The sequence below is a fragment of the Drosophila serrata genome, unplaced genomic scaffold (genome assembly GCF_035046125.1).
Source record: "Drosophila serrata isolate PLE 108 unplaced genomic scaffold, ASM3504612v1 contig_276, whole genome shotgun sequence".
Lineage (NCBI taxonomy): Eukaryota > Metazoa > Arthropoda > Insecta > Diptera > Drosophilidae > Drosophila > Drosophila serrata.
The window spans coordinates 9,241,969-9,267,478 of record NW_028257174.1 but is presented as its reverse complement, the minus strand read 5'-3'; the positions used below and the strand labels follow the sequence as shown (position 1 = coordinate 9,267,478).

At 37.7% G+C, this 25,510-nt stretch overlaps 1 protein-coding gene and 1 pseudogene across 46 annotated transcripts in view; one reads left to right on the top strand and one right to left on the bottom strand.

Moving 5' to 3' along the window:
* rdgA (retinal degeneration A) overlaps nt 1–25,510 on the bottom strand; it is a 118,892-nt gene that overhangs the window by 23,480 nt on the left and 69,902 nt on the right. For 18 of the 45 annotated variants that reach the window (XR_015272419.1, XR_015272424.1, XR_015272420.1 and 15 more), the window contains exon 1: nt 4,270–4,606. Coding sequence is in view for 16 of the 45 variants with exons in the window: in XM_086836240.1 (XP_086692366.1) it covers nt 15,758–17,208; nt 17,721–18,020 (1,751 nt within the window). In the remaining 29 variants the exon portion in view is untranslated. Of the gene's footprint in view, nt 1–3,881; nt 4,607–15,757; nt 17,209–17,720; nt 18,663–25,510 lie in introns of those variants that run through there. The other 27 variants (XR_015272428.1, XR_015272429.1, XM_086836239.1 and 24 more) reach the window with 6 other exon arrangements.
* Nucleotides 104–3,819, top strand: LOC110182108 (ceramide phosphoethanolamine synthase pseudogene; annotated as a pseudogene). Its single transcript, XR_015272430.1, has one exon. The product of XR_015272430.1 is annotated as a ceramide phosphoethanolamine synthase pseudogene (transcript).

The window sequence follows — 25,510 nt, the reverse complement described above, 5'->3', positions numbered from 1 at the left end:
CTGGGCTGTTTTTCTACCGTTGCTTCCGTTTCGTAATATGGCCAGCTAAATCTGGTAGGTAGCTAACGGCCTAATCTGTGGCACAATCACAAATTATCTGGGACTAGTTAAATTTATGAATGAACTTATATAAACAATAAAAAAAGGTCTGAAGAGAAGCTGCTACCATGTAGGAAGCAAAACCCAACTTTACAGACATTTTTTAATTGAAATACTTTCAGACAACGACGACGACATCATTGTTGGCTCATCTTTTCTCTGGTTTTTCTTTTGCTAAAAATACTCAAGTTAATTATGAGAACTGGCAAGTCAAACATTTCAAATCTAAAACATGTGTGTGACTTGATATTTATTTTTAAAAACAGCATTTATATATGTATATTTATAAGTATGATAAATACTGGGGGGTGTGGGAAAAAGGCAGGTGTAGCCCTCCCCTTGTTTTCCACCGATTTTGATTTTGATTAAAGTGTAAATTTATGCAGGCATAAATTGCGGCTGGAAATTAGTTTGCCATAAATACGCTTCAATGGGAATTGCACATTTCGCATATTTATTTTGGGTATGCCCCTGAAATTTCAATAAATATTATACCAATATGGATTATTAATATTGCTATATTCAGTTTTCTTTTTTTATTATTATTTAATATTCTATTTTTTCTAGCCGGCTCACGTGGCGTATCCGCAATTTCGTGGGCGCCGCTCTCCCTAATTTGTGTCTTGTGATGTTTTTGGCTGGCCGCAGCTGGCAAAACAAGACGAATCAAAGGCAAAGAAAAAATATATATATAAATAATATAAAATAAAACAAAAAAACACAAAGAGAAAAAGTAGAAAGAGGGAAGAGCAACAAATCGACAATAAATCAAATCAAATAAACGAAATGCGACGTACTTTGGCCGCCCGAATCGTAGCTTCTATCTCTTTCTATATAGTTTATGCCATAGTTTATATACCCTAGCAGGGTATTTTATTTTATTTTTTATAGAATATCGTTTTTAGTGTTATGAAAATCGGAATACTATATAATATAAATGCCAGAGAAACGGTTGTTAAATGTAGAAAATCAGTAAGTATGTTTTCTTATTAAGGAACTATGAACAGTAAGTATCTATGACCAGTAAATAACTATGATCAGTTAGTATCAATGAACATTAAGTAACTATGATCAGTAAGATAACTATGATCAATAAGTAACTCTGAACAGTAAGTATCTATCACCAGTAAGTATCTATGGCCAGTAAGTATCTATGACCAGCAAGTATGTAAGATCAGTTACTAACTTTGAACACTAGTAAACAATGACTTGCAACTTTTGTAACACAACACATATCTGAGACGTGGCCGGCAGAAGTCACTTCGTTCCGGGGATGTTAAAACAAGTTGGGAATCATATGCACAGAGATTTGTTTTTGAGCAAATTAAAGAGCAAGCTATTTGAATGAAACTATGGAGTTATTCTTCAATATAATTTTACTAGAATATAAGTCGAAGCATGGCGAATCGGTGGACTATATATATACGTATATATAGCTGCCATAGGAACGATCGGAAAATTTCAAGAAAATATATTATAACCTTTCCAGTTTTCAACAGATTTTCATTTAACTTGATATATAGCCATTATATATTTATCTTAAATGTGGTGTTTACAATTTATGAAAATCTGACTACTATATCATATATAGCAATCGTTAAAAATAGAGGAAAATGAAAAACGGTGAATGAAATGAAAGCAGGCATTACATTAATATAAAATTTATATTGTACTAATTCCTAGTGATCGAATTTCAATCTGCAAGGGTATGCAAACATTGGCGTGCCGAAGTTAGCTTCCGTTCTTGTTCTATTTTGATTTTGTTTTTCTTTCTTTTTTTCTGATAAATGAGTGCGAAATTCTTTAAATGTCACGGCTGGCAGTTGGCCCCAAAGTTCACATGACGCGAATATAGTAAGCCTATAGTATACTATAGTATATAGATTCTAGTAAAAGTGGAAGAGAGCCAAGATATAGACAAAGGTGTTGGTGAAACAATTACCATATCTTTTGGCAACAAATGTGCATTTGCTGCTTTATATTTTGGCAGCCCTTAAAACCGAGAATATTATTCTATATATCTGGAGAAATGGGATCTATTATGAAATAGAAAAAACTGTCTAAAGCAGTTTGCTTCTATATGTATTTTAGTTGTTTGGATTAGCTAATATTTATAGGGATATTTAAGATAAGTACTTCTCTTTTCTATTAAAAAATCGAATGAATATAAACTAACTGCCACAAAACCCTATCTGAACACTACTCAAATACTAAATATATATATAAATCTGAGTAGTCACTGGGCTTCCTTTCCCAAACGTACCTAAATTCAATGTGTTTTTGCTTGAGCCCACACTGGTGCAGCAATTAGTGAGGTTCTTGGATCATGCGGAGCAGCAGCAGCAGCCAGGTGGCCCAGTGGAATGTGGAGGAAGTGACCAGCTGGGCCAACCAATCCGATCACTACTCGAAGATCCTGCTCGACTGCCTGCGCCAGGAGGCCATCGACGGCGAGGTCCTGCTCACTCTCACCGAGAGCGATGTCCAGGATCTGCGCCATCGTCTGGGCTACAATGTAACCTTTGGCGAGTTGAAGAAGTTCTGGCTGGCAGTGCTACGGTTGCAGTTGCTCATGAAGGACAGCCAGACAGAGTCCGTGACCCGTGTATCCTGCCTGACACCTGACGAATATGTGAAGACTGCCATTAGCCTGATGTACTCCTTCCTCGTCAGTTGGATAACATCGTTCGTTATGGTGATCGTGCACGAGCGAGTGCCGGATATGCAACGCTATCCACCGCTGCCGGACATCTTCCTGGACAATGTACCGCACATACCGTGGGCCTTCTCCATGTCCGAGATCATCGGATCGCTGCTCTTCACCATGTGGCTAATAGTGCTGATCTTTCACAAATACCGACTGGTGCTCCTGCGTCGCTTTTCAGCACTGGCGGGCACCGTTTTCCTGCTGCGCTGCATCACCACGCTGATCACCTCGCTGAGTGTCCCCGGAACGCATCTGCAGTGCAACCAGAGTGACTTTGGCATCAACGATCCGAATGTGGACCTGGTGGGTGCTATGGTCATCCGCCTCAATCGTGCCTATCGCATCTGGCGGGGTTTGGGTTTGTCCATTCAGGGTGTGAGCACTTGCGGCGATTACATGTTCAGTGGTCACACGGTGGCTCTGACGTTGCTCAACTTCTCTATAACGGAATACACACCGCGAAGTATGTATGTCCTGCATGCCTTCACCTGGATGCTGAACCTATTTGGCATCTTCCTCATCCTGGCCGCCCACGAGCACTACTCCATCGATGTTTTCGTGGCGTTCTATATAACCTCCCGGCTCTTTTGCTGCTACCACAGCCTGGCTAATAATGGGGCTTGTCAGGGGAGTGACTCTAAGAGGATGCACACCTGGTTTCCGCTGTTTAGTTACCTGGAGAGTGGCAGTGCCAATGGGATGGTGCCCCATGACTTTGACACACCAGGCTCCCTGGTTTCGGCCTTCACAAGCCGTTTCTGCCAGGCCAAGGATCAAGTGGTCATGACCCTTTCGAATTTCTCATTATTCCCGCTCTCCTTTCTTCAGTGTTCCAGCAAGTCTGCCTAAGTCCAAGCCTAATTGTGATCCCAAACCTGGTTCTGATTCTGCTTCTGCGTTGCCTTTGCATTTACTCTATATTTATTCCTAGTTTTCCCCCAGCTCTACATGAAATAAATAACTACTTAAATTGTGAAAATATATAGAATATAATCCGGTTAATTTTCCGCCCATAAGTATCTTGTAATAATTTCTCAATTTTGGGACAAAGTCCATGAGCAATTTGATGACTTGCCAAGCGAAACTCTCAGAGATCCAAATGCCGTCGTATATATCCCATATTTTTTTGCACATTTATCGTTGTCGTCGGCTGTATCGGTATACATATATGTATATATGTATCAATATATATCACAAACAGCTCTCTGTTAACCGCCTAACATTGAACTTTGGCTGACCCCAGGCGTCTTCTGCCTTCCATTCAAGTTCATTGATTAAATTAATTGGAATTTAACAATTTCCCCATTTTGGGGCTCAATTAAAAAAAAGATACACTCGTTATTTATACACTTTTTGTATTATTTTTGGCTGACAGTTATTTTTATTTTTGGGGCTTAATTGACCCGAAGGGGCGAGCGAGTGGCTTTTGTTTTGGTTTTGATTTCGAATTTCCCCTTTCATACTTTGCTTTACACTTTGCAGCACACTTTTTTTGTTGTATTAATTTGCAACACGCGCGTAATTTAACGAAATAATTCTTGTTTCTTGTGTTTTGTAGAATTTTCCACCCGCTTTTCCCCTTTTAGTTTGTTTTTTGCTTTATGTTTTTTTTCGGTTCTTTTGCTGGCGGCAGCATCCGACCGCACAAGGCAACTGAGCGGCGGGCTGCCGTCGAGCGAGCTGAAAGTCAACAAGAGAGGCGGCAGCAGCAGCAGCAACAACAGCAGCAGCAACAACAGCAGCAGCAACAGCAGCAGCAGCAACAACATCAGCAGCGACACTTTGTCACCTCGAATTGCTGCCTGCCCGCCTTTTCGCTTTTTCACTCATCGCGACTGCGTGGTGAGTTTTTCTCGGCAACGATCTGTGATCAGTGGTGTGCAGCTGACTGGAAAATTAGCCACTAAAATTAAGGCTCTACATAGTTTTTTTTACCAATATTTTAACAAAATTTTAAAGAATTTCTCTAAAATTCTGTCTCAGAAAACAAATAAGCATCTTTAGACTTAATTATAAGCTATTTTTACCCCTGTTTCCCAAAATTAGTTTTCTTTCTTGTTATGTGGGCAATTCGTTCCTCATAATGCAAAATACTTTACTATTATAATTTCTAGTGATATATAAAAAGTTGTAGCTAATTTTTATAGAATTTAAATAATGTTTTAATAGGTATAAACTTTTCTTCTATTAGTGATGCAGTCTAAAAATACTTTTGAAAGCATTGAACTCTTGGAACTATTTAAACTGCACAATCTAGAAAAGATTGAAGTCTCCGGAAAACATTTTAAAATGTATAATCCAAAAATTTAAAAATATTTACTCAATATATATTTAATATTAATGAATAATTTTGTAACAAACCAAGCCTTTTTTGAATATGTTTTGCCCAGCACTGAGAGCGATCTCTCTGTATGATAGTTTTGTTTTCCTCTCTAGTGGCTGTTTGCTTTGAATACGAATTTCCATTTGCTGGGAAACGCGACGGTGACATTTTCTAGCTCCGTGCTCTGCCCCTGCCTCTACCGCCCCATTGGATCACCGCTGGCGGTTGTTGCTGACGTTGCCGCTGACGTCGCCGAGTTGTGGTTGCTGCTTTGTCTCCCGCTTTGATTGTTCAGTTTCGCTTGGCATATTTTCGCTTTGTGCCTTTCAATTTGCATTACAATTTCGCCTCCATACGCCCAACCTGCCCCATACACACTCGTACACTCGTACACACAGACACACACCTCGCACACCCTCGTTGACGTAGAAAAAAAGAAAGAAAGAGAATACAAATCGAATGTTTCATGAAACTTAATTGCGGCTGAGTTTTCAAGTAGACTGGAAGATTGTTGATGTTGCTGCTGTTGCCGCTGTGAATGTGTGGTAAATGTTATTGCCGCCGATGTTGCATGCCGCGTGCGTCAGCCAAATGCGGAACTGAACGCACAAAAAAATATTACAAAAAAAAAAAAGAACTGAATCTGAAGACAGACGGCAGCAATTCATTTATCATCATCCATATCCTACTTTTTCTGGACTGAGAATTTTATGGTATTATTCTATACATATACTTTTTTTTGGAAGAGTATAAAGGAGTAGAGATCGAGACATTGAGGTTCTAAAAATATTAAATAATATTGAAACTATCGAAAAATGTCTAAGAAAATATTATAAAATATTTTTACCCTTTCAGGGTATTATAATTTCAGTCAGAAGTTTGCAACGCAGTGAAAGAGTCATCTCCGACCATCAAGAGTATATATCTTCTTGATCAGCATCGAAAGCCGAGCTAACATATTTTCATCTAATTTGATTAAAAAGTATCTATTATTATTATAGAATTTCGTTCTTAGTTTTAGTCGAAATATTATTCAATATACTTGCCAGAGAAACGGTTGTAAAAAGTGGAAGATAAGTGAGTAACTATGAACAGTAAGTAACTCTGAACAGTAAGTATGTATGTATGTGACCAAAAAGTAACTCTGAACAGTAAGTATCTAAAACCAGTAAATAACTATAATCAGTAAGTATCTATAACCAGTAAGTATGTATGATCAGTTACTAACTTTGAACACTAGTAAACAATGACTTGCAACTTTTGAAACTACATTTCTGAGACCTGGCCGGTAGAAGTCACTTCGTTCCGGGGATGTTAAAACAAGTTGGGAATCATATCACAGATGTGCGAGATTTGTTTTTGAGCAAATTTAAGAGTAATCTATTTGAATGAAACTATGCAGTTAATGTTCTGTATAATTTTACTGGCATAAAGGTCGGAGCATGTCGAATCGGTGGACTATAGATCTACATATATAAAGCTGCCATAGGAACAATCGGACGATTTATAGAACTATGAATAGTAAATAAGCCTGAACAGTAAGTATCTATGACCAGTAAGTAACTCTGAACAGCAAGTATCTATGACCAGTAAGTTACTTTAATCAATAACTATCTATGACCAGCAAGTATGTATGATCAGTTACTAACTTTGAACACTAGTAAACAATGACTTGCAACTTTTGTAACACAACACATTTCTGAGACCTGGCCGGTAGAAGTCACTTCGATCCGGGGATGTTAAAACAAGTTGGGAATCATATCACAGATGTGCGAGATTTGCTTTTGAGCAAATTTAAGAATGAAACTATGGAGTTATTGTTCTGTAAAATTTTACTAGTATATAAGTCGGAGCATGCCGATTCGGTGGACTATATATATACATATATAAAGCTGTCATAGGAACAATGGGACGATTTATACAACTACGATTAGTAAGTAAACCTGATCAGTAAGTATCTATGACTAGAAATTAACGCTGAACAGCAAGTATCTTTGACCAGTAAGTAACTCCGAACAGCAAGTATCTATGACCAGTAAGTTACTTTAATCAATAACTATCTATGGCCAGCAAGTATGTATGATCAGTTACTAACTTTGAACACTAGTAAACAATGACTTGCAACTTTTGTAACACAACACATATCTGAGACCTGGCCGGTAGAAGTCACTTCGTTCCGGGGATGTTAAAACAAGTTGGGAATCATATCACAGATGTGCGAGATTTGCTTTTGAGCAAATTTAAGAATGAAACTATGGAGTTATTGTTCTGTAAAATTTTACTAGTATATAAGTCGGAGCATGCCGATTCGGTGGACTATATATATACATATATAAAGCTGTCATAAGAACAATGGGACGATTTATACAACTACGATTAGTAAGTAAACCTGATCAGTAAGTATCTATGACTAGAAATTAACGCTGAACAGCAAGTATCTTTGACCAGTAAGTAACTCCGAACAGCAAGTATCTATGACCAGTAAGTTACTTTAATCAATAACTATCTATGGCCAGCAAGTATGTATGATCAGTTACTAACTTTGAACACTAGTAAACAATGACTTGCAACTTTTGTAACACAACACATATCTGAGACCTGGCCGGTAGAAGTCACTTCGTTCCGGGGATGTTAAAACAAGTTGGGAATCATATCACAGATGTGCGAGATTTGCTTTTGAGCAAATTTAAGAATGAAACTATGGAGTTATTGTTCTGTAAAATTTTACTAGTATATAAGTCGGAGCATGTCGAATCGGTAGACTATATATATATATTAAACTAGCTGCCATAAAAACGATCGGACGATTTATAGAACTCCGATTAGTAAATAAGCCTGATTAGTAAGTATCTATGACCAGAAATTAACGCTGAACAGCAAGTATCTTTGACCAGTAATTAACTCCGAACAGCAAGTATCTATGACCAGTAAGTTACTTTAATCAATAACTATCTATGACCAGCAAGTATGTATGATCAGTTACTAACTTTGAACACTAGAAAACAATGACTTGCAACTTTTGTAACACAACACATTTTTGAGACCTGGCCGGTAGTCACTTCGCTCCGGGGATGTTAAAACAAGTTGGGAATCATATTACAGATGTGCGAGATTTGCTTTTGAGCAAATTTAAGAGTAATCTATATGAATGAAACTATGCAGTTAATGTTCTGTATAATTTTACGGGCATTAAGGTCGGAGCATGTCGAATCGGTGGACTATAAATCTACATATATAAAGCTGCCATAGGAACAATCGGACGATTTATAGAACTATGAATAGTAAATTAGCCTGAACAGTAAGTATCTATGACTAGAAATTAACGCTGAACAGCAAGTATCTTTGACCAGTAAGTAACTCCGAACAGCAAGTATCTATGACCAGTAAGTTACTTTAATCAATAACTATCTATGACCAGCAAGTATGTATGATCAGTTACTAACTTTGAACACTAGTAAACAATGACTTGCAACTTTTGTAACACAACACATTTCTGAGACCTGGCCGGTAGAAGTCACTTCGATCCGGGGATGTTAAAACAAGTTGGGAATTATATCACAGATGTGCGAGATTTGCTTTTGAGCAAATTTAAGAATGAAACTATGGAGTTATTGTTCTGTAAAATTTTACTAGTATATAAGTCGGAGCATGTCGAATCGGTAGACTATATATATATATTAAACTAGCTGCCATAAAAACGATCGGACGATTTATAGAACTCCGATTAGTAAATAAGCCTGATTAGTAAGTATCTATGACCAGAAATTAACGCTGAACAGCAAGTATCTTTGACCAGTAATTAACTCCGAACAGCAAGTATCTATGACCAGTAAGTTACTTTAATCAATAACTATCTATGACCAGCAAGTATGTATGATCAGTTACTAACTTTGAACACTAGTAAACAATGACTTGCAACTTTTGTAACACAACACATTTTTGAGACCTGGCCGGTAGTCACTTCGCTCCGGGGATGTTAAAACAAGTTGGGAATCATATTACAGATGTGCGAGATTTGCTTTTGAGCAAATTTAAGAGTAATCTATATGAATGAAACTATGCAGTTAATGTTCTGTATAATTTTACGGGCATTAAGGTCGGAGCATGTCGAATCGGTGGACTATAAATCTACATATATAAAGCTGCCATAGGAACAATCGGACGATTTATAGAACTATGAATAGTAAATTAGCCTGAACAGTAAGTATCTATGACTAGAAATTAACGCTGAACAGCAAGTATCTTTGACCAGTAAGTAACTCCGAACAGCAAGTATCTATGACCAGTAAGTTACTTTAATCAATAACTATCTATGACCAGCAAGTATGTATGATCAGTTACTAACTTTGAACACTAGTAAACAATGACTTGCAACTTTTGTAACACAACACATTTCTGAGACCTGGCCGGTAGAAGTCACTTCGATCCGGGGATGTTAAAACAAGTTGGGAATTATATCACAGATGTGCGAGATTTGCTTTTGAGCAAATTTAAGAATGAAACTATGGAGTTATTGTTCTGTAAAATTTTACTAGTATATAAGTCGGAGCATGTCGAATCGGTAGACTATATATATATATTAAACTAGCTGCCATAAAAACGATCGGACGATTTATAGAACTCCGATTAGTAAATAAGCCTGATTATTAAGTATCTATGACCAGAAATTAACGCTGAACAGCAAGTATCTTTGACCAGTAATTAACTCCGAACAGCAAGTATCTATGACCAGTAAGTTACTTTAATCAATAACTATCTATGACGAGCAAGTATGTATGATCAGTTACTAACTTTGAACACTAGTAAACAATGACTTGCAACTTTTGTAAGAACACATTTCTGAGACCTGGCCGGTAGAGTCACTTCGTTCCGGGGATGTTAAAACAGGTTGGGAATCATATCACAGATGTGCGAGATTTGCTTTTGAGCAAATTTAAGAATGAAACTATGGAGTTATTGTTCTGTATAATTTTACTGGCATAAAGGTCGGAGCATGTCGAATCGGTGGACTATAGATCTACATATATAAAGCTGCCATAGGAACAATCGGACGATTTATAGAACTATGAATAGTAAATAAGCCTGAACAGTAAGTATCTATGACCAGTAAGTAACTCTGAACAGCAAGTATCTATGACCAGTAAGTTACTTTAATCAATAACTTTCTATGACCAGCAAGTATGTATGATCAGGTACTAACTTTGAACACTAGTAAACAATGACTTGCAACTTTTGTAACACAACACATTACTAAGACCTGGCCGGTAGAGTCACTTCGTTCCGGGGATGTTAAAACAGGTTGGGAATCATATCACAGATGTGCGAGATTTGCTTTTGAGCAAATTTAAGAGTAATCTATTTGAATGAAACTATGCAGTTAATGTTCTGTATAATTTCACGGGCATTAAGGTCGGAGCATGTCGAATCGGTGGACTATAGATCTACATATATAAAGCTGACATAGGAACAATCGGACGATTTATAGAACTATGAATAGTAAATTAGCCTGAACAGTAAGTATCTATGACTAGAAATTAACGCTGAGCAGCAAGTATCTATGACCAGTAAGTTACTTTAATCAATAACTTTCTATGACCAGCAAGTATGTATGATCAGGTACTAACTTTGAACACTAGTAAACAATGACTTGCAACTTTTGTAACACAACACATTACTAAGACCTGGCCGGTAGAGTCACTTCGTTCCGGGGATGTTAAAACAGGTTGGGAATCATATCACAGATGTGCGAGATTTGCTTTTGAGCAAATTTAAGAGTAATCTATTTGAATGAAACTATGCAGTTAATGTTCTGTATAATTTCACGGGCATTAAGGTCGGAGCATGTCGAATCGGTGGACTATAGATCTACATATATAAAGCTGACATAGGAACAATCGGACGATTTATAGAACTATGAATAGTAAATTAGCCTGAACAGTAAGTATCTATGACTAGAAATTAACGCTGAGCAGCAAGTATCTATGACCAGTAAGTTACTTTAATCAATAACTTTCTATGACCAGCAAGTATGTATGATCAGTTACTAACTTTGAACACTAGTAAACAATGACTTGCAACTTTTGTAACACAACACATTTCTGAGACCTGGCCGGTAGAAGTCACTTCGATCCGGGGATGTTAAAACAAGTTGGGAATTATATCACAGATGTGCGAGATTTGCTTTTGAGCAAATTTAAGAATGAAACTATGGAGTTATTGTTCTGTAAAATTTTACTAGTATATAAGTCGGAGCATGTCGAATCGGTGGACTATAGATCTACATATATAAAGCTGCCATAGGAACAATCGGACGATTTATAGAACTATGAATAGTAAATAAGCCTGAACAGTAAGTATCTATGACCAGTAAGTAACTCTGAACAGCAAGTATCTATGACCAGTAAGTTACTTTAATCAATAACTATCTATGACCAGCAAGTATGTATGATCAGTTACTAACTTTGAACACTAGTAAACAATGACTTGCAACTTTTGTAACACAACACATTTCTGAGACCTGGCCGGAAGAAGTCACTTCGTTCCGGGGATGTTAAAACAAGTTGGGAATCATATCACAGATGTGCGAGATTTGCTTTTGACCAAATTTAAAAATGAAACTATGGAGTTATTGTTCTTTGAAATTTTACTAGTATATAAGTCGGAGCATGTCGAATCGGTAGACTATATATATATATATATATATATATATATATATATATATATAAATAGCTGCCATAGGAACAATCGGACGATTTATAGAACTACGATTAGTAAATAAGCCTGATTAGTAAGTATCTATGACCAGAAATTAACGCTGAACAGCAAGTATCTTTGACCAGTAAGTAACTCTGAACAGCAAGTATCCATGACCAGTAAGTTACTTTAATCAATAACTATCTATGACCAGCAAGTACGTATGATCAGTTACTAACTTTGAACACTAGTAAACAATGACTTGCAACTTTTGTAACACAACACATTTCTAAGACCTGGTCGGTAGAAGTCACTTCGTTCCGGGGATGTTAAAACAAGTTGGGAATCATATGCGCACAAATGCGAGAATTCTATTTCTTTACCTTTACTGATACCTGCCTAAAAAATATTCCGGCATAAAACAAACTGACACACACTCACAATGTAGTCTCTAAATATCGGGGAATTCCCGCCGTGCAAAAAAAAAAAATAATAAGAAAAACAGTTTGCTAAATCAGAGAATAGGGCAAATTGGGAACACAATCGCGTATCCCCCGACCGTTGTATGCTAATTTCATGTATGGAAAAGTTTGAGAAAACCCCGTCTATCTCTCTCTCTCTCTCACTCTATCTCTCTCTATATATATATACATATATATATATATATAGTACCCCTCGGGGGAGTATTTTCATAAAATTATTTGTCCCATTGTCATAAAAGTTAAGTTAACTTTTTGTTTCTTCTTGTTCGATGGCGCTGCTTCTGACTCTCGTGTTATTGTTATTGTTGTTGGGTTTGTTTTTGATTGTTGTTGTTGTTGTGGAAATGGTAGAAAGGGAGGTGTAGGTGATGAGGTGTAGGAGGGAAACCGGCGGAATGTCTAAGGACCCAAAGACGCATGAATGAACCGCACACGCCTCGGGGACAGACAGCAAGAAACCAAAGAAAGGACTCCCATGGAAGGATGACACTGTTGTACTGTGAGAAATTTTGGGAGGAATCAAAAGTTATAATTTTGAGAAAAAAAAATAATAATAAAATATGTGTTATTTAAGATATTGATATAGTTTAGAAAATTTGTTATTTATTTTTGGAAAGGCCTTTCAATAATAAATATATAAAAACAAGAAAGAAATCTAGTGCGTTAAGCCGAATTTTATATATCCTTGCAGTTTGAAATTGGATCAGGAAATTGGTATTTTAAATCATTCATAAATAAGTAAAAAATTCATTAATTTCAAATCGGAAAGCTGTTCCTTGCAAATTTTTGTAAGATTAACAACTCTGCATACACAATTAAAAATTTAAATTTTTTTCAATTTTTGTCAATTTTAACGATGTAACCCCTTATTAAATTTGAAAAAAATTTAAAATTAATTAAACATTTTATTTCTCTGCCGGATATAGCTATATAGACTCAGCTGCTGATGCTGATCAAGAATATATAGGATTTATATAGATAGATAAATTTATATATAAATTACAAGCTTTTGACTACAATTATAATACCCAAGGACATACCTATTCCTACATTATTTTTATATTATTTTAAATAAATAACACAATTTCTTTGGTGTGCATGAAAGCCACAAAGTTGAAGAAGTCAAGATTGGAGTGTAGACCACATCCGAAAGTCAGAAGAATGACTGCAGTGTCCGGCATGCGTCGCATGATTGAGTGATTTTATAATATTTCCAATTTTATCGGGCAAAAAGGATACCGAACAGGGGGAAGGTGGGAAGGGTTTGTCTGAGCAAATTAAACATATCCAGTTGTCAGTGCGGTCAATACTTAATTCTCAGTCAGAAGAGATAATAACGTGTCACGCTCCGGTATCGTAAATCAACAAATCCAACTTTATGAGGGGATCCCCGCACAAGCATAATATATCCCCCGGCCTCCAACTGGAATATACATACTATATAGCCCCCGGGGAACGACTAATGGTGGGATATATATCGTGGTGGAGAGAGAGAGGGGGACTTTAATGGGCATGTTCGGCACAATAAATGGCCATAAATTGGAACAACATGGATCGGAAATTAAAAACGAAAGATATACCCGCATAAAGACAAAAAAAGCAGAAATGGCTGCTTAAAAATATTTAAATATAAAATGAATTTTCAACATCAGTACTTATCTGAGTGCAAGCTTGGGGCTGGGTCAAGGGTTAAACATTTTGTACGTACCTGAAAGTAGAAAAAGGAATTCAAGAATGAGTTAAAATAATTAAATATACATATACAATAAATAATACAAATATATAATATGATAAAACCATTAAAATAACACTCCAACGAAGATGTTTAATGCTTTTTCCCTTGCCTACTAATTTCCAAATAATAATTATATGATTTCTTTAATTCACTTTGATTTCCTTTCTCATTTCGTACAACTTTTTCCCCAGTTATGGGTGTAACTTTTCCGTTAAATGAATAAATATATCCCAGCGGCCATGGCTCCATTCGGTGGTTGCCATTGATAAACCCTGCACTAAGCTAATTAATTTTCCGTGGAACCGAGTCGAGTTTCTGGGCAAGTTCTCGCCACGGGTAAGCACACACGAGGACGCCTAATCTCTCTAATCCATCAGAGGAAAGTTCTGAATTATCCATATCCATATACCGGCTGGGAGTTGGGAGTTGGGAGAGAGTCCTCCGACTTGGAGTGGAACTGGGGGATGGTGACTGGAGCTTGGTGGTGGTGGTGCAGCGTAACAAATTGGCCACAAGTGGTTCGTCACTCTCACACCTAGTCCATGGGGCGGCTTTCGGCACGCAACCTCCTCCTTGTCATTTCGGGCAATGGGATACGCGGATAAAGGACATAACGGACAACGGACACGGGAGAACGGACAACGGACAGTGGTGAATGGACAATGGACAGCGGTCATGGGACACTTTGTTTGAATATTATTTATGAGCGGCTTTTTTCGTTATTCAAGAAAATTGGTTTGCTTAGGCAAATAACACTGCTCAAAATAGGCAAGATATTTGGTGTATGCATTTTATATGTTATTTAAAATTAAATGTTTAAAATTTAAAAGGAAGAATTTACAAATCAGGCCTTTTAATTGATATAACTTCTTTCAAGTTGAAACCACTTTAAGATCCCCATTTATTTTCAAGTATTATGAATGTTTCAGTGTTAAAATTTTGTTTCTTTTTTATTTATTAGTATTTCCTTTTTGTTTTAAGAAAGACTGAGCATAATTTATTCATGCCGAGGGTTAGCCAGTGTCCGCTCTGGGCCAACTTGGCGGGAATTATGAATGGCCCCAGAGGCAACAGCAACTAGGACTGAGTGAAGCCTTCTTTCGCTTCTAATTAGGCTTAAGTCGGCGGGAGTTGGATCACCGACGAAGGACCCCAAACGCACACGGAACACTCTTTTGGGTCTCACATGTCGCTCCGTAATACGAGTGGCACACGTGTCACACACGGATTGCCAGGACCTCGTCCTACCAAAAAAAATCTCAGCAGAAGGCGGAGGTTTTCACTCAGGTCAAGTGGATACAAACAGAAAGAGAGCGATAGCAAATACAGAGTTTAGTTGCAATTATGGGTCCTGGCTTATGTACATCTCCTGTCCATCCTACATCCCTTACCGTCCCATGGCTTATCCCAAAATCCTTACAGGGGGGCCACGTGTAAAGCTTGTTTTAATGAGTCAATTTAAAAGTTTGGTCGGTTCAAAAATAGCCAGCGAGTCAGGGTCGAAGGCAGGCCAAGCAAAGGCGAAAGTAAACAATAAAATGTGTTACAAATATAGGGTTCTTTTGGTTCCCTTTTTTTTGCTTCACAGATTGGAAAGAGTTAGGACCAGGTTAAAATATATATATAAAGAAAACATTAGCTCCAAAGAATCCTTTCAAGTGGAAAATTATTTAAAGTATAAATTAGGAAACCCCATTAGTATATCCTTAAATACATACCCATCGGCATAGGTTGCTGTGGATCCGGTCATGGACAAAGCCTTGTATCTCGCCTGCTCATCGGTTGGTAGCACTATATCCACCGATCGGGATCGGGTGGCATTGATGTTTGGAACGGTTAGGAAGCACCCATCGGCACTTGGTTGCAACTCCTCGGCCTTGGGACCAGAGGAGAGCTTCGAGAAGCATGAATCCACGGAGGCAGCGCGATCTCGCTTCAAATCCGGCACCATCAGGTAGATGTCTCTCACCACAAAAGCATTGTGATGACTGCTCGATGATGCTGCTCCGGCACCAGCTGCCGTCGGTGAGCCACAAGTGGCCATGGTTGAGGCCTCATCCAGGGAGTCGGCAGTGTCCACCGATGACTTGTTATTGTTGTCCACCTCCTCGTGGGATACATTCTCCAAGGAGTTGCCCGTGGGCTCCACAAATATGGCCTCTTGTCGCGAGATCGATCGACGTCTGGCTCGCACCGGCAGACCCATGGCAGCGCCAGCATCATCCGCATCCGCCGATGCACAGGGCGAGGAGATCGTTGGTGGTGTTATCATGGTGGGCGGCAGCCTGGCCCCCGAGCACGGTGACATTGGTGGTGATGGTGGCTCAATGGGTAGAATTGGCGGCGCCGATGGATAATCCCCATTGGTTGGACTGAGCGTGAAGGTGATGCCACAGGGCGTGGTCGGCTGAGGTGGCAGCAGGGTATTGCCAAAGTGCGGTGATCCATTGTCTGATTCTTCCAGGCCTTCATCCTCGGAGGTCATGGTGGTGTGCCCGCTGCTGCCGATGGTGTGGCGACGCATCTGGCGTGGAATGTGGGTGCGTGAATCTTCGATGCTGCTGCCCAGGCTCATATTGCCAATTCGAATGTCCATTTCCATGGCAGCATCATCGTCCGGATCGTGATCATGCTCAGACTCCACTTCGGTGCGCGGCTCCTCCTCCACCTCCTCGGGTGCCGTCTCCGTGGTCTCACCCTCGGTGGCCTCTGTGGTCGCACTGCCCTCCTCGTCATCATCATCACCACCACCATCGTCGTCATCATCATCGTTGTCCTCATCCTCACTTGCCTCCGAGCTGGTGTTGCTCAGGGCACTCAGCTCACGATGATCGATAAAGTAGCGCTGCTCGGCCGTCATCCGGCGCTCGTACTCCTCCAGGTAGTGACAGTGGATGCAGGGCGGTGGCGTCTTGGTGGACGAACTGCGACGAGTCTTGAGGCGACGCGGCACCTCCAGAAAGGTGCCGGAATCATCACTGCCTGCGGACACAGCCGCCGAGTCGAAGCTGTGAGATCGTTGCTGGTGTGCGGCCAACGGCACCTGGAGCAGTCCAGCCTCCGAGGATCGCTCATCCGCCGAAGCCGAGGATGAGGATTGTTGCTTGAGCAGGCTCGAGGAGGCACGCTGTGCCTCTAGTTGCATCTCATCGAACGAGGCTGATCGAACCTGTAACAACATGGTTGAGGGGATTGGTCACAAAATGTCAGAGACATGGTTGGAAACTAGGGCGGATGCCAGTCTAAGCTGCTAGTTTCACTCAAAAAGACAACGGAAACGTAAGAGAAAACAACATATGTTGAACACAATATAGCATGCTCTCAATCGAATTTATCAACAGGGTTAGTAAGGATAGTGTAAAGGTATCGAGTTTATTGATTGTGCAGAGGTAGAATCCAAGATAGGAATCCCTGTAGGATTACCGAGTCGAAAGCAAAACGAATTAAACTGATCAAATTCAAAACAAACATGCAAACAACAAACGATTCATTTAGAAAAAAAAGGAAAACAGTCCAACCAACAACACAACAAAAATATTAATATGTATAGAACTATTATACTTAAATTTGTACAAATATATATACAATTAAGTACACCAACACGAAACAATGATGCGTTTGAACAATCAGAACAAGAACAACAATCGGAACATTGGAATTATCAAAAAATTAACGATCCACCTTTTTTACCTGTTTGGGTACCTCCAGGCTGTTCTGCATTTTCATCTCGGCACCTGTTGGTGTTCGCGAACGCGTAAATGTTGTACGTAGACGTTGCATGGTGGCTGCTGTTGTTGCCTGCAGTTGTTGGTTGAAATTATTGGTAAATGTTGTTCTAGCCGGGCTGGTGTTGTTCGACTTAGAACTTGTTGTTGTTGAGTTTGAGCGGGTAGTTGTTGCAGCTGCTGCTGTTGTTGTTGCGACCGTTGTTGAACCTGAGGCCACCGACAGCTGATCGCTGGACAGTCTTTGCTGTTCCATTTTTAGTTGCTAATACCAATATGGCTGCAATGTTGTAGAATGCTGGTTGACTTTCGCTGTTGCTGCTTGTTGATGTTGTAGTTGGTGTTGTTATGGCCGGTAGTATTGTTGATATCGTTGTTATTGTGCGATTGTTGTTGTTGGGATTGTTGTTGTTGTCTTCGTCGTTGTAGATTCGATTAGTATTGTTGTTGGTTTGAATGCTGTTGCTCTTGGAGTTGTAGTTATTCTTGTTGGTTTTGAAGTGCTGGTTTCTGTTGTTGTAGTAGTTCCTGTTGTTATTGTTGTTGATTCTGGCTAAATGCTGATTGACAATTCTGATGCCCAATTCCATTTCGATGTTGATTTTCTGGCCAACAGTTCTTGTTCCTTGTTATTTGTTTTGTTTGTTTCTTTTTTCTGTGTATTTTTTCGTTAATTTATTTTGTTTTTGTATATATGTATTCTGGGTTTTTGTTATTGTTGTTTCCTGGAGGAGAAAATTGTTAGAAATGGGACAACTTTCCGCGAATGTCGTTGTAGCGTCGATTCCTGGTTAGATTACTTGTTGTTGTTGTTGGATGCCACTTGCTGTTGTTGTTGTTGTTCTTGGCTTTGGCTCTCAACCTTTTGTTTTACTTTTAATTAATCAAAAGTTTCTCCCTGTGAATCGCAATTTACAAAAGGGCCAGCGGGAAAGAGAGAGAGAGAGAGAGAAATGGGAGAATTGATTACGTTAGTTTAATGATTAAAAAGCATTTTCCGCAGTTTTCTCTTCGCGGCATCAAACGAACAAACAATGGCAAAGCGGGCAGCAAAAAACTGCTCAATTTACACGCCAAACAACATTTTTGCTGACCAATTTCGTGAAAGTCTCAATCACACACACACATACAGTGAACTCTCACACAAAAGCAAACCGGCAAACCGAAGGATATTCGTAAATTGAAAAATCCTTTTATTGCCCTCGGCATCTACACGCTAAAAATGTTTGTATGTGAGGGCTTAACTTTTTTTCTTTTCTTTTCATTTCTGATGAAAAACTGCTGGCAACTCGATGGGGCGAAAGAAAATATGGAAAATCACAAGGTACGAACCATAGAACTACTGAAAGTTTTCAGTAGAATGTAAATATTGGAAGTTGGTAGGATAATTAGCTTCATTTGGTGGAAAATTCTGTATATATTCAGAAGAAATACAATTTCTATTGTCATACTATATAATTTCTAAAATGATTTGATTTGAAAAAAGGATAGGTAGTAGGTATAGCTATCAAAACTATCCTTCTGTTTGGTTTTTTACGAAAAGAAAACTGATATAAGATATTTCCTTGTATTCAAAAGATACAAGCTGGTAAGTTCATGAAATATTTAATATGAAAAATGCTTTATTATTACCATAAAGTACCTATTAATATTTTATTCTGAGAGGGTAAACTCCATTCGTTGTCTCAAACTAGCCCTTTCACCTGGTCATGGATATTCGCTGTCGTTTACCATTAATTTTTGTTTTTATTTTCCACTTTTTTTCGTAAAGTTTTTCCATGTTGTTTTTGTTGTGCTTTCTCTACTATTTCCTTTCAATCCATTCCAAAAACACACACCGAGACGTAGACCGAGACCGAAGCCGAGACTGAGACCGAGAAGGAGACGAGGGAGGGTGGCACGTGTGTGCAGTTGAAAGTGCTAAATTGACGAGCAATGCGGTTCGCAACGGGAACAGTTTGATACCGGGGTCGGCGGGGATTCCCCGGCGGGTTTCGTTTTACAGACAATAGGTGGCCAAAAGAAAACAAGAGCAGAAATCCATTATATGGCATACCTTCGACGTGGAAAAATGAGGTCGGCGGCGGTGGCCCCAACAAAAAATAAAAAAATACAAAAAAAAAAAGGGATGCGGCTGGACAAAGCGCGCCGTTTGTGTGGGTCGCAAATTGAAAGCGTGAAATTAAATGAAAATGATATAGCTTTGAAATTGAATTCCATAGAAATGCCAAAAGTTCCCTCCCGGTTAACAGGCTGTGCGGCGCAAGGTGATGGCCTGGAACGGAGCCTCTCTACACTCCCTACTCCCTACCGGGAAAGGGAACTTCCCAAGTGCGTAATTATTTCGTAAAGGTTGAGGTTCCGGTTCCGGTTTAGCTTTCCTAACCCAAAAGATGAGGGACAAGCGACATGTAAATGCATTATGCAATGCCCGCTTCTGGGCTGAGATTTTTTCATTGAGTTTTCCATTTCCCACAAAAATGTTGCCTACTTTCCAGCTGAGTTCATCAAAAAAAGTAACAAGGCTAAGAGTTTTGTTTATTGTTTTATAAACAAATTGTAAATTGAAATAGGTTTTAAATATATATATATATATATATAAATATATATATATATAAATATATATATATATAAATATATATATATATAAATATATATAGAATATAAGAATAAGATTTTAAAATAGAATACCATTTAAAAGGTATTTAAATTAACATGACATGAAGTCAAATATTTAAATTTCTTAAATATGTATGCTTGGAAAATTCACAGCTACTGTAAATTGCAACCTTTGATTTATGCATTTTCTTGGTGATAAGTAATTACGTAAACTTCCGCCATTTGAAAAATGCACATAAATCTTTGAAACATTGTTTGCCGTTTTGGTTAATTAGTGGAAAACTGACAGATTGCGGCGATAAGCCAGCCATTCGAACAAGGGACAATTTCCATTTTTCCCCACCTCGAACACACTTTATTTTCCTTCAACTTTCCGCATCGTTTAAGGGGCCAAATCAAACACACAAACACACATTATTTATTTGCCGAGGACCCCATTGACTTGGGACTTGACCCCCCTTTATTTTCCAGCCAGCTACTTCCCTGATGGCCTCGTAATTGTTCAGAGCCCGCCTGCCACTAAGTAAAAAGTTTTGTATAATTTTTCATAAAGCCAGCAAACGACGGGGAACAGTAACAATACTAAAAAACCAAGTGATGAATTAGGAAATACCCTAGAGTAAGGAATATATCTTAAATATTAATCAAAAAGTCTTGCAGAAAATGTAGAAAAATAGGTATTAGTTCTACATATTTATAATACCCTCTGTGGTAGGGCATATATATAACACAGCTTTGAAAGAAAAGACTCAGACTCACAGGAACTGCGGAATCGGTGGCGTATGAGGAATGCCCTTATTATGTGTCTGTGTGAGCAAAAACCTGCCATCTCCCACTCCCAATCTCCCCTGGCTCATTCTCATTCCGGGAACTCCACGGATTCCCTCATGACCTCCAATGCTGCTCTCTGCTTTTTAGTCTGGCCCATTAAAGGTGCAACAAAAATGAAAGCGTTTCACTTACAGGCCATACAAATATTTGAAAAATTAATTTCCCTTCAGCTTAACTGGCAATTCATCATGACATTTAGTGGCAACGATTAAATACCTTACTTAATTTGCAACAACTTTGATAACTAAGTTGAAAACATTAACAAGTTAACGAAAATATATAAACGTTAGGATAAATATTATTTTGGAAAGACACATATAATTATTTAAGCCTTTAACGTAAAACTAATAATTATATAAAACATTTAAAATCTTGGTATTTCCATTAAAGACAAATTTTTGAATTTTTCGCATTTCCCTGGAATGCATTGAATCCTTTTGGTTAAACGGCTTAAAATTTTTCCCGGAACTGCGAGTAATGCAAAAGTTATCCACCTGCTTAACTAGAAATATTCCAGGAAATACAAAGCTTTTGCATTACGTGGAAAATCAATTTACAAAACTTTCGGCAAGGATTTAATTGGTCCGAATGGCTTACTTCCGTTTCATTCTTCACAGACGCTGAAAATTAATCCGCGGCATTCGAATTTATTTATTTTTTTTTAAGTAGAAAAACTTGTTGAAAATTAACTTGGTCAAAAGGGAAAAGAGACAGAGAGAGACGTGAGGGATGGCCTGATAAGTTGTCTCAAATAAAAGAAGAAAAATATGTTAATTTCAATTAATTGTTGGCAGTAAGAAAAGTTGTCGAAAAAGGAGCAAGAAAGAAAATTGTTGGGAGAAAGCAGAGAAGAGTTTACGCTTGATGGGGTAAGGGTTTAAATTGGGTTGTTTTTTGGGTTGAAATTGGGTGGCTTTTTGAATTGGGCCAGGACAGGGTTAGACAGGACTTTCCCTTTCGGAGGGAACATCATAATTTGCTGCCATTTGTCGCTGCCAGAAAAGAGGGAGGAGAGAGGGAGATTTATTTGGAGAAAAGGAGTGTTTTTGTTGCATTTAATGATTGTTGGGGAAATTATTTAACGCGAAACGTTAACGTTTTTTTTTTGTTTTGTGGTGGTTTGAGAACTTCATCAAGGGGCCGAAAGTGTTCCGGGAAATTCGGCAGAATATTTAAATAAATTTTGACAGAATAACTCGGCAAACAAAACGAAGAAGTGAATGGAAAAACTTTTTCATCCCACTCCCTAGGCTTTTTTTTTTGTTCTCTTCACCTCCTGGTCCTTGCTTAATTTTCTCCTCGTCCCATTTTTTTCGCACTCTCTTCCCATTCGAAAGAGGGAGCTGCTGCACGTGTCCTGGAGATCTGATCAGGAGTCTAAGGACGTGCCCGATGATTTGGCATATTTATCAATGGCCACGGAACCCGAAACGAACTGCCAGCCGGCAAAGAGATTTAAATGCGAGCAGAGGGTAAGCATCTCCTTTTATCTTAGCCAGGGAATAAGTTGCCTCATTTTTTTAAGGAAGGAGTTTAAGCTTAAATTTAAGGAAATATTAATAAATCACCTAAGAGCTTAAGGGAACAAATATAAAAAATATGATTTAACTGACAATAAACCGATTTATAGAATGACAATTAATATTTTGTTAGACCTTCATCTAGCTACTTCATTTAACTGCTATATTATTGTAATTAAAGCTCCTAAATTGTTTATTTAAAACTTGCTAATGTATTTAAGAAATTTCTAGCTGTGCATCTTCTCCTTGGCGTTTCGGTTAGCTGGGGCACTTTGAATTCCAATTCAGTTCGACTTGCAAGTGGGTCAGTGGTGACGTCAGCAGGTGGCAGCAAAAAAACAATAACAAACACCACACACCAAAAAGGGTTGCCAACTTGAGCGATTGCTTCCACTTGACGAGCTGCTTTTTTCTTCGGCTTTCTCTCGCTTTTCTCGCATTTCCCTGCAATCTCAATCGATGCCAAGTTGGGCTGCAAGTGGAGCAGGTTAAGTGCGAATCCTTGTAGCCATCGATAGTCCCCTACACACACCCACACATACATACATCCATATGTATGTATACAGAGTCTGTGTGCCTGTGGGGATGGGGGTTTTCCGGGGAAAAGCAATGCATTCGAAGAATCGCTCTCAAGTCGCGTGTAGAACGCGTCATGCAATTATCAAAAGTGACAGACAAGTAATGAGAAAATGAGACGGGAGAGAGCAGGATTGATGGGTCAGGTCAGAAAAAGAAATAAATGCAACAAAGAAAAGGTGCTGCAATGCATCGATAATTCTATAATTTAAATATATATTCACAATATGTATATATTGTATATAGAAATACATATAAACCATAGAGATATCGATTTTATTCTCAGTGATTGATATTCATATTCAAAAACGGTTCGAGATGGAGAGGTATATCAGCAGAAATGTTATAAAATGTCATGGAAAATATTCATATAATCATTGCATCTATACAAAGAGGAAATATTCACTATTAACAAGAAAGGAAACTGCTTCGAAAAGCTCAAGTATAGATACTCAATTAAATTATAAGATCGTATCGAAAATCGATCACAACTACGCGTGTAATATTCAAATTCTTTGAAGCAATATTTATCAATATTTGCATATACAAATTTGTTCAACAAATAAAATGTTTAAAAACTCACAGCTCCGGCAAAAAAGCATTAATTTCAATTTGGAAAGCAGGTTTTTGTTAGTTTTTATAAGGCTAATAGACCTGCATATTCAATCCAAAAATTAAAACTTTTGTCAATTTTTGAAAAATTTAGCAATGTAACCCCTTATAAAATTTTGCAAAAAATTGTCAAAAAAATTTTTCTCCCACAACATGCCGAGATCGATTCGTCTGTTAATGCTGATCAAGAATATATATGATTTAAAGGGTCGGAAATGACTCCTTCACTAAATTTTAGGCTTCTGCCTGAAATTTAAAGTTCCTGCAAGGGTATAATTATAACAGTGCGTATACGTAATTTTTCGGACTATGAATACCGGAAATAAAATTTAAACCAAAAAGGAAGCTAGATTCGGTACACCAAAGCGTATATACCCTTTCAGTTTGCAAAAGAATTAAGGATCGGATCGAAAATCGAAAATAATAATGCTTAAAATATTCGCATTCTTTTAATCAATATTTTTATATGACAATTATTTCGACAGATCAAAATTAAAAAAAACTCATAACCCCGCCAAAAAAGCATTAATTTTAAAACCAAAAGCTGTCCTATGTTATTTTTTCCTAGGTTAACAAATCTACATACTTAGTTTAAAAATTAAAAAATTTCAAATTTTTTCAATATTTTTTGACAATTTTATAAAATTTGGGAAAAATGGCAAATTTATTTTTCTCCCACACCATGCCTAGATCGATTCGTCTGTGGATGCTGATCAAGAATATATATGATTTATAGGGTCGGAAATGACTCCTTTACTTAATTTTAGGCTTCTGACTGAAATTAAAAGTCCCTGCAAGGGTATATTTATAACAGTGCGTATACGTAATTTTTTGGACTATGAATGCCGGAAATAAAATGAAAATAAAAATGGAAACCGATTCCGGCACACCAAAGCGTATATACCCTTGCAGCTTGCAAAAGAATTAAGGATCGGATCAAAAATAAATAATAATTATTATTAAAATATTTGCGTTCTTTTAATCAATATTTATCAATATTTTCATACGGCAATTATTTCGACAAATCAAAGTTTAAAAAGTCATAACTCCGCCAAAAAAAGCATTAATTTTAAATCGAAAAGCAGTCCTATGTTAGTTTTAATGAAGTTAACAAATCTGCATACTTAATTTAAAAATTTAACAAATTAAAATTTTTTCAATATTTTTTTTTGACAATTTTAACAATGTTACCCCTTATAAAATTAAAAAAAAATATGGCAAATTTTTTTGTCTCCCAAACATGGCTACATCGATTCAGCTTTTGATGCTGATCAAGAATATATATAATTTATAGGGTCGGAAATGATTCCTTCAATGTGTTTTATGCTTTTGACTATAATTGAAATACCCTGAAAGGGTACAAGAATGAACATACTTGATATATATTTTTATATCAGAGAACTATGTTCACAAAATGTATTTCTACTTATATATAGATTATATATTATATGTATTAAATATTACTTTTATATCTTCAACATGCTTGATTTTATAGCAATTCTTTTCTCTTTATTTCGCTTAAAATTTATTTGTTATATTTCCCACTCTTTTTCTTGATTTTCCCCAAGTAAATATGTGTTTGTTTTTT